A 17799-nucleotide genomic window follows, 5' to 3' on the forward strand; every position below is an offset into this window, starting at 1 on the left:
TTACGTAAAAAGACATTCCAGCTGACCAAAGAGAAGCTGCATTTACGATAAGTAATATTTGTTGGTACTGCCTAAAGATTCAGCTTTGAATTTTGAATCAGTGTTTAATGTCTTGTTTTCTAATCCCACAGGAAGCTGCTTTGAAAAATATGCTTTTTTTTCATTTTTTATTGCAAAAACCTAAAATCCTTTCACTAGAAACTTCAGATAAACCTCAGATGAAGCAGTGAAAGCAGAACAACATTAATGCATGTACAGACTTTGATAGAGAAAAACATTTCTTTTTCAACTAATCCCCAAGAATCCATAAAAAGTTAGTTGTAAGTGTGAATTTTTTTCCCCACACTTTGGTTTATGTACTTGAAAACAGACTGTGGTGGGCAACATTGTGTGAAGAGCTAGCCAGAGCTTTGAAGTGATGCTATCTGTACCTTTTTTTATGTGAAACTCCTGGAAAAAGCTGTCAGTCTCTAAAAGTCATGTTCGTCATACTTTCATAGTGCGCTTTGTCGCAACAACGGCCTTTTGGCACAGCTCTGCTGCACAAGGTGCATTAAAAAAAAGTGGAAAAAAATGGCAGCAAAGTACCTCCTACTTTTTCCCACACTTGCTCTCACCACCACTTTTCTGTACTTTCCTGAGCTGCAATACAGTTTGCACTATTCCTCTGCACCTTGAAGAAAAGGGAGTGAAACCCCTTCTCCCCAGCCAAAACCCCACGCCTCTCCCCATCACACTGGAGCTGTAACACGTGTTCTCTAGCTGCTGTTGTTGCTCTTCTGCCAGCCATGCCTTCCTGCTAAGCATGGTCAGCTCCTCCCAGAAAAGGAAACCTCTGGTGGGAAAAAAATTAGAGGAAGAATTGTTGAGGAAAGAATAGTATGCAGTCAATATAGAGTCCAACTTACTGGGGAAGAATCAATCATGTGAAGAAAAAGAGATAAAGGGAGGTTAAGGCAGAGGTTTCTGAGGAGTGTTTAGAATCTGATTTTTATGATCATGTAGAAACTTGTGCAAATAGCACCTGGACCTTTGGGGTCTTTCAAGTGGTCACTCTGACATTAACAGGGATAGAAAGAATGATGAGATATCATCAGAGAATATTGCAATTGGGATGAAAACCTTGGTGCAAAGGTTATTCTCATTTTATAGTGCACTTTCTGTGTTCCCAGTAACTCTGAACAACAGTGATATTTAAATGTCAGAGGTAAAATCCATACTTCACCAAAGTCAGCTCAGGTTTCGTAACCACAAAAAAGAGACCAGAACTGGACAAAAGACTTTCACAAGGAGGTTTATAATCTCTAAACACATATTGTTATTCCTCCTTCCACTGTATTGCATTCTCATCAGTTTCCACAATGCATTGGGATGAAAAGATGAAACATTCTGATTCTTATAACTGAAAAAAAGAAACCTTCTTGGGGTTTCTCTGCCAATGTTTTAATCACCCTCACCCCAAAAGCTGTAGAGATTTCTGAAAGATAGAGAGGGAGTGGTGAGGAGATATCTTTTAGAGAAATTATTTTAATTTCCAGGAAAATTGTTGCAATAGCATATGACATAGCAAGGAAATCTAGCTTCCACCATTTCAACACTAATAACAACTACTTTATATATACATATATCTATGTATATACCCTTTCACCAAATTATCTAGGTATTACTCTAGAAATAGTCTTTGAGATGGCAATTGTCTATCATGCTTTTGTAAAGCACTGTATAGCACAGTGACATCAAATATGGTTGCAGGATTTAGGAGCTAATGTAACACATATTTCCTTTTTAAATGAAATTAAATTCAATAAAACTCTCAATAGACATGCAGAGCAGTTTATCTTAGATTTTGTTTTACAAACAAGAAAATAGCACACAAGGAGTGCTAAATCACTTGAAAGATGTCATCATAATTTTGTGGGATCATTTAACCAATCTGATGTATCACTAAGAAAGTTTTGCAGAACACTCACTCCCTTAGGGTTTAGCAGGGATGGAGAGTTTGTATTAAACAGAAACAAACTCCCATATGCTTGAAAATTGTTGAAGACTTCAATAGCTCAAAACAGATGAGCACAGATTTAAATTGACAATGATACTGCCTTAATTGTTCAACTTATTTAGGTATCAGTTCTTTCAGAAGTTGAAATCCTTACCAATTTCAGGCCATTTAATCTTAAGATTCACCTTGGAGCTAAATTTTCTCTGTGTTTCCTTTATAAAGCAACAATAAATGGAAGCTCAGAAGCTCATCTTATGCTATTTGGACTGGTAATGTTAAAGCATTATGTGACCTCTGGAGCACAGAAACAGCCTGGAAGCACGACTGAAAAGTCTTTCAGGAGCTAATAAACCTCCCCAGTTTCACAGAAAAATGCTCTGTATATTATACTTCATAGGACATGAAGCTGTGAAAATTATTCATCACCTGGATCTTGAAACTGCAATTCCTTTCAGTCATTTAGAGATCCCAGCTAAGACTGCCAAAAGGAGCACATTTTGGAGAGAGACACTGCACGGTCTCTTGCAGGATTGCTATAAAGCCAGACTATATAAAGCTATGTAAAGGCTGTGAGAAAAGAAAACAACTTCACACATTTTCTTTCATAAACTGATTTTGAAAATCAGTTTCTTTGTTTAAAAATGTTGCTGATTCTCATTATTTCATTTGAATTGCAGAGATGTAATTGAAAAAGGAATTGATGGTTGCCCTGAACTGCAAACTCATTAAACTAATACTGAGTCTGTGGCATACAAAACAGTCTCCAGCTTCCTCAATCACCAAGGGTTATGATTTAGAAATTTTCTCTTTTGAGTCAGGATGTGCAGCAAGAGAACACAGTCTTTGCAGTGTTACCTACTGGAGACGTGGCTATCTTTCCTTTTCTGGCAGATGTAGAACTTGGAGAGAGCAACACAAGTCAAAGGATGAAAGAATCTGGAGGTGTCAACCAAGAACCTAAGCATGTCAGCCAAAAGATATGCTGCTTTGTATTGAATTCTTTTAGAAATGCAGCTGTTTAGTATGACCAGAGTGAAGTTCTTCACCTAGCACAGAATATAGGAATGCTATCTTTCCTCTGGCTTACTGCCTCTTGGGAATTAAACCATTTAAACTGTATGCCAAAAAATTTACCATCTCAACACACACATGTGACAGATAGGATTGATTTTGGGTTTTTTGTTTTTTTTTTTTTTTTTTTTTTGGTGTTTTGTTTTGTTTTGTTTTGTTTTGTCTGGTTTGTTTTTTCTCTTGGTAGGTGTTATGGTTGTAGAGTTAGATGGAGGGATTTGTAAGTTCTTACTTCTTTGTTAAGAAGTTTTATAGGTCTGATGTCAAAGAGCAGGTTCTGCTCCTGTTTGTCAGGCACTGAGCTTGCTTCCCTGATCACTTTTCAGTAACCAGAGCTTTTTACATTCAGCTGTCCTGAGGGTGCATCCTATGCTGCAGTTGACATCTAGCATTAAAACATTTGGCATTTTTAAATTACTTCTAACCCCTGAACTTCTGTTACTCACATTAGTGCTCCAGAACACCCACTTGAAAAAGTCAGAGTGAAACATAGATAAATTAATTATAAGGTAAGACTAATCAGGTAGAAAGATTCTTTACTCAGTATTTCAAGAATCTCAAGGTAGAGTTCCCTGGCCTACAAATTGTTTCCCTCTCAGATCTGTTTCTGCCCTTCTAATTAGAAGTCTCCAGGATACTTAAAGCCTTAAGAATCTGAACTAATAAAAGGGAAAAAAATATATAAAAAAAAAAAAAAAAGGCAAAACCTTCATTCTGCAGCCCCAACATCTAATACGGAAAAAAGAGTGCCTTTATTTTGAAAGATTTGCCAAGTTTTACCTCCTTGTATCACCTTCATGTGTTCCTTTATGAAATTATATCAAAAAATGGTCTCTACAACAAATACTATTATAAGCTGAAGTTGGAGCCACCAGGTCACAGCTTGCTGTACAGCTAGCAGTTTACTTTGAGCATAAGTAGCTGTCAGATTTATAGAAGCAATATTAATCTGATGAGTTGGGTTTAGTTCATTTTTTACCTAAATCACATCCAATCTTTTTGAGGCTGGTCCTTTGTTAAAACAAAGGCTATAGCAATTGTATCGCAAGAAGATGTTTGATGCCTTTAAACCAGAAAATGAATGGAAGAACATATACAAATGTTTTTTCTTGCCCCTGTTGTCCTCATTAGGAAATTAATGTTTACAGCTGAGATTTCCTGGTCATCAGTGAAGGCAATGCAACAGAAAAAGGGACGCCAAACAGACATCATAACTTCTAGCTGCATTTTGAATTCTTTCATTAGGCAGCAGATACAGTGAATCAGGAAGTTTCACTGATATTATTTAGGGGAATGAAGATAAGAATATATGATTACTATAATATTCAGGTTAAGAAACTAAATCTCAGAAGGCAAGAAATATAGCCCAAGAGGAACTCAGAGCTCCTCTGACTTAAATAAGGACTTAATGTTTTTGTAGTAAATTACATTTTTTCACATGAAAATGTTTTCATTATTTCTTAAAGTAACACAGGAAGATAAGAAAGATTGTGAATGTATTTTACCTCTTCTTTCTATATCCTGCAGGAAAACTAGGGCCTTATGAAGACACATTTGCACATTGTCTCATAAGGCAATGGCTGGCTAACCTGCTGTATCCACAATGTTGTGGGGGGAAGGTTGTACCTCGGGACACAAATTCAAAACTCTGCTTTTCTTTGTTTGCTCAGATACACAAAGAATTGCTCATCTCCCTGAGCAATTCTTTGGAATTTTCTGAGCTCAGAACATCCTTCTAAATGACAGTTAAAAATTATATTTTTCAGAGTAAATTAAAGTTTTCCATTAAGCACCTATGCCTTTATCTCGTGAGTGTCCTAATATTTGAATAGCAATCACAAGATTGAAGCAAAAGGTAGATGAAGATGGCAGGTGAACTTTCCATGTTTGAGATCCAGCTCCATGATTGATGAAGCATCAAAAACAATTGTAATTATTTCTGTGACAGGTTATATGCTGGCAGTATTAAAATACAGAAATTTGACGTGATAGCTCTTCCCAAAGTATCTCTGTAGTTGCAAACTAAAATGCCCAGTGATAATACAGATAAAATAGCATCACTTACTGCTTTAATATTTGTAGCATGTAAAAACTACTACTACTTCCACAGTTAGTAACTATTTATTTGAAGTGAAAGTTTATTTGGAGTAGAAGTCAGCTTGAGAGAGGACATATGTATATTATCCCAGTTAGAAAGGAGATAAATCATAGAGACATAAAATCATGGTTTGGGTTGAAAGGGACCTTTAAAATCATGTGGTTCCAATCCCTCCGCCATGGGGTGGGACACCTTCCACTAGACAAGGTTCCTTAGAGCTCCATCGAGTTTGGCCTTGAACATTTCCAGGAATGGGGCATCCACAGCTTCTTGGGGCAACCTCTTTCAGTGTTCCACCACTTTCTTAATAAAGCATTTCCTTGTAATATCTAGCCTAAACCTACTGTCTTTCAGTTGAAAGCCATCACCCCTTGTCCTGTCACTACATGTCCTTGTAAAAAGTCCCTTTCCACCTTTTTTGTAGGCTCCCTTCAGGTACCAGAAGGCCAGAATTAGGTCATGCCAAAGACTTCACTTTCCAGGCTAAGCAAACCCAATTCTCTTGGCCTTTCCTCACAGGAGACGAGCTCCATCCTTCTAAATATCTTGATGGCCTCCTCTGGACTTGCTCCAGTAGGTCCATGTGCTTCTTGTGCTGGGGATCTCAGAGCTGCTGGGATGGAGCACTGCAGATGGGGGTCTCCCCAGAGAAGAGTAGAGTAGAGGGGTAGAATCACCTGCTGGCCATGCTGCTTTTGATGCAGTCCAGGATTCCATCAGCTTTTCATCATTTTAATTTGGCTCATTAAAAGTAAAATAGTATCCTACATTCTGCCTCAAAAAGACTTTTTCTATCTAAATTTTACTTAACAAGATAGCACCTTATTCACTTCATTGATTTTACTCCCACAGACAAATCAAAAAATTACAATTATTTGAAGGGAGAAATGAACTCTTCATCCCATTAGTGTCCAAGGTAGTATTTTTCAATATCTACATACAGCCAAATTATGTGATGTAAAGCATCATGAACATTTTGATTCTCTGCAGACCATCATAACATTTCTTTCAGCACTAAAACAGTTGAGATCAAAAGAATCTTCAAAGCTGGGAATGGGTCAGATGGTGCCCTGTTTATAATTCTGTGTTTGATAACTAGGGCACTGCATGTGGCAGAAGTGACTGAGGTTTCATAAAGTGACCACAATATTTGAATACTCAATAAAATAATTGAGCATTCGGGATATTTGGATACACAAAGGATCTTAACTTTGTGGCATCCAAAATCAGAGATATTTAGTTCTCTGTGGCTGCTATTCAGAAGTAGGTAAAGCCTTCTTAAATCTTGGGTAATATCTGGCTAAAAATACATGCATTTTATGATGTGCACAGGGTGTATAAAGTTCATACTCCTTTCACTTTAGCAGAGGTCTCATTACTGACAAAGCTGTTACTGGGGCAGTAGTTCTGAAGTTAGTACAAAAATATATGTGAAACATAGCCCCTTCAAAGGCCTGAAACCCTCTTTAGAAAATAACCTGAACTAAAATCAAACTAGTTTGCTCAGATTTTACCTCTGAGTTTTTACCAATGACCCATTCTCCTTAGCCAGACAAGTGTTATCCCTTGCTTTCAGGGAAGAAAACAGCTGGGGTCACCTGGTTCCTCTAAGCCACTAAGAAACATGAGATTTCCAGAAGGAATGCTTCACAGATATGGATTCTCCATGCTGGGGCCAGAACAGAATTTACAGTCCAAATCCATAGTTTAATCTCCCTTGAAATGCCAAATGTTGGGTGTTGCATTCCTGATATGACAGCAGATTTTCAAGTCTGAATGAAGTTTCAAAAAAATAAAAATGGGTCATCTTCAGCTGACTCCTCAGAAGATTGACTATCTCAGTCCTTTGCCTTGGGCAGCTATTTGGTGATGAATAGTCCCAAACTGAGTGGTACTGGTGTACACTGGTACTGTACGCAAATAAGGAGAATTTCTACAAGCAATACCTTTAACGTTGCATAGAATAACATCCTGTTCCACCTGGAGACAGTTCTTACAGAGAAGCACAGTCTTTGTCTTAGAGGGGTAATTAGGTTTGTCTGTATTATTTTGAGCACTGTGTTTCCTTGGGTGAAGCTAAAGATAATAACAATAGGAAAGCAATTACATTCACCTCATCTCCCCAGCAAAAACTTTAGGATAATAAGTAAAGATATGCTTTTATACAACCTGCATTTGTCTTCATGCACAGACAGGATTTTTTTCCAGTCTTACTGTGGTTGCTTGTGTATTCAGATAATTTGAAGCATCAGTGGTAATGTATGGTGTACACTGTAAGATGACTTTCAATGCCTTCATGTAAAAACCCTCGAGTCAATCAGAACTTGGCAGGTTAGTGCACAGGCAGTTAAATCTCTGAAGAGATATCTGCATTTTCCAGAAAGCTTTTAGTCTCAATTGGAAAAGGATAAGTTAGGAGAGTATGAAAAGTGATTACCTCAATGGTAGCAATTTTATGTTTTAAATTTTTTTTTTTTTAATTCAGACATCTTCTTTTGTTTCTCCCTTCCAGCAGAAAGAAAAGTTTGACTTTTTTTTTTTTTCATCAATCAGCTTTCAGGCTGTACCGAATACAGCTTTAGAAACCTCGCTGAGTGTTTTTTTATAATGTACTTGAAGGGTGTTTGTTGACTCTGCATGAGCTGATCTTGCATGAGAAGAAATCTCAGAACTTCACAGAGATGTTATGGCAAGAGAAGATATTTGTATAGCAAATATTATGTTCATAATATGTTTTAATTCTTCTGCACTCCAAAATGGTTGCTGCATATTATTGCAGGAATGAAATGTTCTGTTTATGCTCTGCAGGTAGTGGTTCCAAATGTATTTGGACTTCTGTTTCTTTACTCACCCACTGCCTTTTACAAAGAATAAAGCTCTAGTGAGCTATTGCATGTTTGTTTCAAATATATTTAAGTACAGCAAATTGCACACCCACATGATTTTCAGTTTTCTGCTGGCTGCCTGGAAGACTATGTGAATGACTTTTCATCAATGCGTGGCACAACATAAGCAAGATTTCTGATGGAGCCCCTGCTTACAGAGGGCCTGCAGCCTCATCTGCCAGTCCTGCAGGACTGTGTCCAGAGGGGTGTGCCAGGGACAGAACCTGGTGGTACAAGTCTGGCTGCCATTTCCACATAAAGGACGAGCATCTGTTAGGAAAGGTGGATAGTTTTGAGGATAGAGATAATAGAAATTAGATAGGGTTCAACAGTACAATGTTTAAAGACATTAATTGAGAAGATTTCAAAACTCTACAGTGACAGCTCTTCAAAAGGAAAGAGCCCAAGAAGGGAGCATTTTGTGCCAATTAGTTCATCTCAGGGGGGAAAAGTGGCAGAGAGGAGCTGGTGTGGGCTGACTGCAGCCCCTCATTCTCCATCTCCCTGCACTGCTCCAGGGGGGAGGTGGAGGAGTTGGAAGTGAAGGAGTGAGATAGTAGCTGAGAGGGACTGAGGAAGAATGGTGTAATTTTAGTGTTTGTATTTTTTTCCCACTTGCTGGATCGCTAAGCAAATATTTTAATTTTTCATAAATTTTGTTATTCCCAAATCAAGTCTGTTTTGCCTGTGACAGTGATTGTTAAGTGATAATCCTGTTTTTATCCAGACCCATGAGATTTCTCATTCCTGTTCTTCCTGTTTTCTGCCCTCATCCCACTCATGGGGCATGAGCAAGCAACTGGGTGAGGTATTGCTGTTGAACAAAGTCAGCCCCACCATAAAGACAGGGTATTACTTGGAAAACTCTGATGGCAGTGTGGAAATACACAAATCCAGAAATAGACCAAGCATGAAGGCTAATAACTGAAACAAATTAACAATATTTGCAAGGGAGGAAAAACAGTAAAAGCAGAACAGATCAATACTTTTACATTAAAAACTTGAAAGGGGTGATCTGAAAATGTCTCTGTAAATGCACAAAGTGAGCGAAAAAATGGAAAACATATAGGAAAACAGAACCATTGGGGAAAAAAGGGAAAAAAGACAAGAAGGGTCAATTCATAACCTGGCTTATATGACAATGAGAATCTGTAGTAGTAGTCCAGGGCTCCTATGACATGTGAAGTCTTTTATTTTTTGGTAAGTGAGAGAAGTATTTTATCCAAAGGGAAAACTTTATGATACTTGAGATATGATGAAAGGGATCAGAATATTAACTTAAAAATCTAAGGTAATTTCTGGATGAACAATGAAGATTTCATGCCTAAGAGTACATTTTTGTAGAGCTTCTTCCAGTGGGATTGAGACTGCAATTCTTATGCAAGACTGTAAGCAATACAGTGTATTAAAAATAACATCAAAGTTCTTCACCAGAATTATGTTTGAGGATGAAGGAGGCCCCAGTAAACACACTGTATAACAGGATCAGTTTAACAGCAAATGAATAATTTTAGGATTACATTAATAACATGTACACCACACATCTCTTAAAGGCATGACTGAAGGCATTGCTGCATGTTTAATAATGTGACTCTATTAAAGCATTTATCCTTGCTTCCAGATAATAGCATATTTCAGGTGTAAAAGACATTTTAGGTCATCATTCAAAATCTGCTTTACTGAGAGCAACTACATCCTCTAAGTGCTTTTTTGGAGTCTTTTGCTTTGTACTAAAACTACTTCAAAGCTGTCCCTTTTGAAGAAGAAAGACATTTCCTTCAAAAGTATTTTGTGTAAAATTTAAGTAATTTGTTGGGAAAATATGGAGAACACTACCATCAATTTCTAGCTCAGGAAAAGGCTTGCTGCAGAAGAACACGCCATTGCTACTGTATTGGGTTTGCATCAACTGCTTCTGTAGAAGCTGCCAGAAGCTTCCTCCAGGTCTGGCAGAGCCAATGCCAGCTGCCTCCAGGACAGATCTGCTGCTGGCCAAGGCTGAGCTAGTTAGAAACTATGGCAACTCCTCTAAGATAACATATTCAAGAAGAAGAAAAGTTACTGTGTGGATCTAATTGTGGCCAGAGAAGACAGAAGTGAGAACACGTACAATAAATAGCTCTGCAGACACCAAGGTCAGTGGAGAAGGAGGGGCAGGAGGTGCTCCAGGCACTGGATCTCAGATTTCCCTACAGCCCATGGAGGTCCATGGGAGTGCAAAGATCCACCTGCAGCCCATGGAAGAGACCCACACCAGAGCAGAGGGATGCCCAAAAGAGGGCTCTGAACCTGTGGGAAATCCATGCTGGAGCAGGTTCCTGCTGGACCTGCAGACCTGTGGAGAGAGGAACCCACACTGGAGCAGGTCTCTTGGTAGCACTTGTGATCCCATAAGGGACCCATGCTGGAGCAGGCTGTGCCTGAAGAACTGCTCCTTGTGGAATAGTGACCCACACCAGAGCAGTTTGTGAAGAACTGTTGCCTGTGGGATGGACGCACATTGGAGAAGTTCATGGAGAGCTGCCTCCTGTGGGAGGGACCCCACAGTGCAGCAGGGGAAGGACTCCTCTCCTTGAGCAGTGGTAGGAACAATGTGTGATGAACTGACCATAAACCCCATTCCCTGTCTCCCTGTGGCACTGGGGGGAGGAAGTAGAGCTGGGAGGGAGTGAGAAAGGGAGGGGTGGAGGGAAGGTGTTTTTAAGGTCATATTTTACTTGTCATTATCCTGCTCTGATTTTGTTAGTAACAAATTCAATTAATATCTCTAATTCAGGTCTGTTTTGCTCATGAACAGATCATTCACGAGTGATCTTTCCTGGTTCTTAACTCATGAATCCTTCCTTATATTTTCTCTCCCCTGTCCAGCTGCAGAGGAGAATGAGAGAGCAGTTTTGGTGGGTGCCTGGCATCCAGCCAGGGTCAGCCCACTACAGTTACCTAAAATGACCGAAATGCTAAGTGCTAAAGCAATTACAGTCCTAGTCATTTAAAGAAAGAAATCACATTTTCTTGGAATATTTTCAAATAGAAGAACAAAGCTCCAGAAAATTGACTGTGGAAAATAATCCTCCAGTCCTCCCACTCTCCAACAAGCTAGATTAATTTATTTATCTTTTGCAACAACAATTCCTATGGTTCTGGCAAACTGATTCAGCTACTCAGAAGAAAAAGGGTATTTTGAAATAGGAAAATTATCTATGTAGCAGGTGTTCTAACAGTTTCAATGAATTGCACTCTCCAAAATGATACCATGAAATGAAAAAGTCCTCTTTAATTAGAAACTCCATTAAAAATATCTATATACGTTTATCGTTATGAAATAAAGACAGAAGTGCTGCTCAACAGGCTCAGAGCTGCTAAAGCATAAGCTAGTTTTAAAGAATAAGCTAGTTTTAAAAATTATATTTATAAATGAAATTTAGAGCCTAATGGTGTCACAATTGTCTTGACTAGTCTTAGTCCAAATAAGCATAAAAGAGATACACACTGGGTTTTTTTGAAATACAGCTTCTTCAGAATTCAGAAGTATCTGCTCCTTGGACATCTGAAGGGGAGAAATAGAGACTTTCAAGGTAATGTTCAGAGCACCTAAGGTAGTATTTTGCTCTTTGGTCACTTTCATTGGGGCCCTCTCTGCAGCCATGAACTACAAAAGGAAAAGCTGGAGCCTCCAGTGTCATAATTTACAGTCCTAAAACAGCTATAGAAAGTGAGGCAAAGCAAAGATCAAGTAGGATTTACACCTTGTTTAAACTGGCATCAGTATTTTCTTTCATTACTACCTGAGCATTTTTGTATTGTGTCTTGTGGGAGAGGGAAAGGCCTTTAGCAAAAGCTCACTGGATTTTTGGATAGAATATTAATTTAAATACATTCATTTCTTTCTCTGTTTGGGCTTTAATTCTCTTCCTATGGCATTTTTTATTCTATACCCAGTGGAACCAGGTATTATTGAAACATTTATAGTTTATTCCAGAAGAAAATAGTAGAATTAATGTAGTAGATATACTTCAATACCCTTTACACTGCAACTGTTATGATGTGGAAATACCATTTGTTAAAGCTGAGAAAAGGCAATAGTGGTGTTGCAAGCATCAAGGTCCATGGATTGACCCAAACACAAGAGTAGGTTGTAGGAGACCTGATGGTGCTGTTGGTCTACCAAGGGACTTCAATGCACAAAGACAAATTATTTTCTTGCTCTTCCTATAAATAGTTGAAGTTAAAATCACTAAGATTCACACTAAGTCTTTCATGCTCTTTAACAGAGGAGCAAATGTTGTAGTTTTGCGATATCCTGAAAAGTCACCTACAATGAAATATCAGCTTCTGTCTGGAGAATCTGAGATAGCAACTGTTGGTCTCTTTGAATAGCTTTTCATTTTATGTTTTTCTTTGATGAAGAAACTAGCAGCTGAAAAGAACAATCTGTTTCCAAGAATATAAATAGGACTTATCATCCTGTTTTTCATTCATTCACTGTTTATCTTAGTAAAAAGCAAGCATTCAGGATTAAAACCTGAGTTGTTTTTTACTTTTAATTTTGAGTTTTTAAATCAGAACTCTCCAGACCTTCTACAAGTTTCACTGTGTTTTATACTTTGTGGGAATAGATAAATTACTCTTTTTTCTCCTTACATAGAAGCTGATATCATCAAAATATCAAGATACTAAGGGACATCTTCACAGAATCCTGTGTAGTAACATTTATGGTTTAAACACCTCCAAAAGTACTAATACCAGGGACCCGAGGTTCTTAAAACAACCTGTGAAGAGAGTGGAATTTTAGGGTGAAACTGCGAACATATCAAGTAGATGCCTGCAAAGTTGATTTGAATTCAAGCAGCTGCCAGATGCTGAACGTGGGTAACCAGACTCATCAGCAGGCACTCATTCCATGTGACAGCATTGCCCCTCCAAAGCCCATATGTTCCACAGTATGGGCTGAGGTGCTCAGACCAAATTAATACCTGCCTTGACTGCTGTGTAAAGATCCTGGCAGTGGATCCCATCTGCTAACACTGCACTTCACAATAGAAGGCAGCTTGTTTTCAACAGGGATGTATTTTCATCTGGAGCACGGAGTCCTTATTCCCCACAGCACCTCAGAACAAGGACTGCATGTTCCAATTGAACTTCCCTCTTTATTTGCAGCAGGTAAATCTCTCAGTGAATTTTTACACTGCTGCTGGCACTGTCAAAGTTAATATTGTACCTGGTTCATGGCCAAATGGAGGGAGCTAGTCTGCTTCAAAATGTATAAATACAACTTGTTGTTTTCACTAGCCTTTCTGAAAAATCTGCATTCTAGTTCCAGAGGACCTTTAATCCACTAATGTAGAAGCATATGCTCTATTCTTAGCTGAATAGAATGTAGTGGATAGCTATAATTACTTCAACAGAATAAGAAACAATATCAGCCAATATGTACTATAAGTCAGGCAAGATATTTATTTTGCCAGCAGTTGAAATATATAGCTGCTCATGTTTGTTACTATTTCACATTCATCATTACATTTATTTGCTTACTTACAAACTGGTATGAAGTGCTATTGCTCTTTCCAGCCAAATAACTTATAAACTATAGACATCATGAACATTATACAGAAATATGAATTCCACAAGAATGGAACACAAGAATGGGAGTGGGGGGAGACAGAAAGAGGTGGTCACTCTTAAAGATTTAAACCAAATTCTGCTGAGAAAGAGGATTCAAAGGCTTGGAAATCTATGCTGCTGGTTGTGTACACAGTAACATATCCATCCATTCTGTTTAATATTTGCCAGGGAAATCACAAAGCCCTCTCAGGCTACAGCAGCATATGATCTCCTTGAATGTTTTCCTGAGCTCCTGACTCCGGAATGCATAGATAAGTGGATCAATGATGGAATTGCACATGATGAGGATGAGGTAGAAATTAAAGTGGGACATGAAACACACACAGTAAGGGTTGTAGGGGCAGGAGATGTAGAAAATCAGGTGTAGGAAAAATGGAGCCCAGCATACAACAAAAACTCCAATCAGGATGGTGAGAGTGATGGCCCCTTTCATGTTGGCCCCTTGGCGAACAGGGCCAGTCCCTGGAAGAACAGCAATCTTTTTTATGTGCATACGAGCCATCATAAACATATGGACATAGAGGGATGCCATGAGAATGAGCATAGTGAAGAACATGCTGATTAGGCAGATGATGACAACACTGCTGTCAGAGTAAATGATGAACAAAATGCCTGAGACTGTGCAAGCAGCCCAGATGCATGTGATGATAACCCCTACACGCTTCACTGTCATGATATTATGGTACTGGAGGGCGTAAAAGATAGTAAAGTACCTGTCCACTGCTATTGAGAGAAGACTGCAAATTGATGCAAGCAAGGAACTGCAAATGACTGAGTCGATGACATTATCAATGTTTATGGTAAAGCTCTGTGCATCTGTGTCTGTATTGTTTAGCAGCGTGATGACAATGGTTTCTGATCCATTAGATACACTCACTAGCATGTCAGCCACTGCCAAGCTACAGATGAAGAAGTACATGGGTGAATGGAGGTTCTTGTTCTTGGCTATCGCCACAATGACCAAGACGTTTTCCAGCAAGCTGATGATGCCCAGAGTCACAAACACTTCAGGGGATACAAAGAGTTGCTCATAGCAGCCTCCTGAGGAGTGGCCCTTCACAGCGCTCTCGCTGGCTCCTCCGTGCAGTCTGTTGCTGTGGTTCCAGAAATGGAGAGGCTGGAGTGTCCCACGATGCTGGGTGAAATTCATCTTATGGAGATGCTTTTCAGCTTTCTGCTTTTAAAACCCCTTTTCCTTTTGCATTCCTTCGAAAACCTTCTTTGGCTTTTCAGCTTGGAAAAAAAAAAAAAAAAAAAAAAAAGAAAAAAAAAAAAAAAAAGAAAAATAAGCTAGGACCAAGGCAGGCAGCAACTCAGAACACTTCAAGTACTGTGCAAAAATAAGATTTCAGACTCAGAAGAACTGGTTTACACCCTTACAGACACAGTTTCAGATCATCATTGCATTTACCTTGGTGATCTATGTCACAGAGTCCCAACAGTCTCTATGTTTGCATCAGATTCTCCCAAATGGTCAGTTCCTCTTTAGTTCACTGGAATGCTGCAAGGCTTTTTTGGTGCTTTCCATTAAAGAGATGCGACCATAAAATGCCCAAGTGACTCCTGCGGACTGGGAACTATTTTCAAACTGTAAGCACCAGTCTCACTGTCAGGCAGTGCATGCTGGCTGCCTGTTTCACTGTGTGTGGAAGAGAAAAATATTCAGGGCACTCTCCGCCTCTGCTTTTCTTTCCAGCCAATGGGACTCAGGAGCTGCAGAAAGTGGAGGGGCTGCTGATTCTGAGCCTCTGTGAAACATCACACAGCACGGCACAGCGGGTTCAGATGCAGCACAAAGTTACCAGTAGCTACAGGAAAGCAGACAAGCTACCAGAGATTTGCTTGTCTTTAGCTTCTCAGAATAATATTTCAGTACTGATTTTCAATTAGCAAAACTTTCAGAACTGTACTAGCAATCTTACAGAATTCTTGCAGCTGAAGTGATAGATTTTATTTTTCAGATTCTGTGCCTCCTTCTGTGGCACAAACTTGTTCTGCTTTGTACGTGTGGCAAAATATGAACAGGGAAGGGAAGCAAAAGAATATATATTTCCTCTTGGTTCTCTCTCCTAGGTCCCCTTTGCCTTGCCACTTTTCTATGCCTTAGCTGTCCATTTCCAAGATGTGTGGCAAGGTTGCATTATACTCTCTAATAAAATTCTTATAAATTTTAAGATATGGAGGCAAGATAAGGACCAAAACCAACATGACCCAAAGTCACAAGTGGCATAATAAACTGTCCTAAATAAAGTAGTTTTTTTCCAGGTAATAGACTTCTCGTATTATTGAGAAGGAAAAGATGATGGAGTTGATTGCAGAAGCCCTGTCACCATCAAGAATTAAGATATTGGGCAGAAAAAGAAATCTCAGTATTTAGAACAGATGGAGGAAATCTGCAGGACACAAAGTTGGAACCGGTAAGAAATAGACCTCATACAATGGCAATGACACAAAAGCATCAATAAATCTCCTGAAAGTCCACATGGCCCAGGAGCCCTAGAAGCACAGGGATATCCCTGGGCTTACTGGGCATGAGCTTGTGTGCAGTTTATCAGGAAAAGCCCTTGAGAATAAAGAAGAGAATGACAAAGTAACATGAAGAGACAGGACAAAAGTTGTTTTATATCTTCAAGCATTGCAACTGAGGTTTGAAAAACAAGTATGCTGAACAAAACCTAAAACACAAATGGATTTTAAAGGCCATAGGAAAGTCTGTCACCGCACCTGAGAGTAATATTTGCAAGGAAATTGTTTGAAAGAACATTTCCAGTTGACTACCAGTCAGGCTCTGGAGGGGTCTGCATCTGATGCAAAAGTCTATTTTCTATAATGTCTCAAAATGTTTTCATCTTCTGTGCATTAGCTGGTTGAAAAATGATCCAGCTCTTTATTAAGAGGTACAGGATGACAGAATGCATGTAGAAGCACAACTATCTGTATTTAACATCTCAGCATCAGATGAAGTGTGATTTTACTTTCACATTTGGATTGCTGTAGACCTATGAAGACCTATATTGGAAGAAAAGCCTCAGTCAATTTTTTCTAGGCCCTTCTTCAGATAGGTTGCTTCGTAAAGCTGAAACATAAACCACCAAGACAAACAAAATAACTTGTGGCACAGGAAATCCCACATGTATCAGTTTGGAATACATCATTTACCAGCAGCATGCTTGAAACTAAATAGTTTGCTGCTGAAAGGGTGACATTTGCTTTCCTGTCAAGACATAATGCAAGCCAGAATTCAAAAAGATTTTTTATCTAGTTACTGATCCTCAGGCCACTATACAGTATTCACTAACTCCTGACACTGACAGGGCATGCACACCTAACCATTAAAGAACAGAACTACAGAAAAATAATATAAAGACTCATGTGGGAGAACAGCATCTCCCCATAACCTATCTTTTCTACACTTGCATCTAGAAATGTGTAATCTTCAAGTTATCCCAGAAGAGTAGCCACTCAACATCTTCACAATCTTCTCCATGCTGGAAGTGCCCATGACACAGGGATCTCTCCCTTCACCTACTTAGGTGGACCTAGATCAGGTTAGCCAGGCAAGAATAGAGAGAAGCTTCCTCCAGGGAGTACTGCCCCATTTGTTCCAATTATCTGTCTATCTATTCCCCTCCTGGCTCCTCCTTTTCTCTGCACATTATCTCCATTCGCATCACTATTTATGTTTTCATTTGCTCTCTTCACCGAGAAGCTATCCAGATGATGCCCTATCTTTGATTTTTCACTGAATATGTCATAAAAATGTAATATTGGTTATAAAAATGGAAAGAAAAGCCTACTTTTTTCCCTACCCACAGCCATCACTCCCCTCCAAATTTCTGCTTATGCTCTGCATTCTTGGGGCCCATTTGTTTTGGTGCTCGCCACTCATATTTGTGGGATGAGGTTTTATAAACAGCAGACTTAAGGTAGCTTAGCAACTTAATTGAAGCACTGAAGAGGTGATGCACCATCAGCCTGATCTAACTAAAAGGTAAAACAAACTATATGAGCACTTCTTTAAAATGAGAGAAGATATATGTACATCTAATTTCTTCCATGGAAAAAGATGGATGCGTGTCTCAGGCTCCCATTTAATAAGAAATAAACCATATAATGCTAAAATT

General features: G+C 39.0%; 1 protein-coding gene across 1 annotated transcript; it reads right to left on the reverse strand.

Annotated features, from left to right (window-relative positions):
* Positions 1-13543: 13543 nt before the first annotated feature.
* On the reverse strand, positions 13544-15231 carry MC4R (melanocortin 4 receptor). Its single transcript, XM_053947960.1, has 2 exons — positions 15087-15231; positions 13544-14908 (listed from the first exon to the last, which is right to left on the reverse strand). Exon 2 carries the CDS (start codon positions 14823-14825, stop codon positions 13830-13832), a length of 996 nt encoding a protein of 331 aa, XP_053803935.1. The 5' UTR covers positions 14826-14908; positions 15087-15231; the 3' UTR covers positions 13544-13829.
* Positions 15232-17799: the final 2568 nt, after the last annotated feature.

Source organism: Vidua chalybeata, chromosome 1 (assembly GCF_026979565.1).
Source record: "Vidua chalybeata isolate OUT-0048 chromosome 1, bVidCha1 merged haplotype, whole genome shotgun sequence".
NCBI classification, from domain to species: Eukaryota; Metazoa; Chordata; class Aves; order Passeriformes; family Viduidae; genus Vidua; species Vidua chalybeata.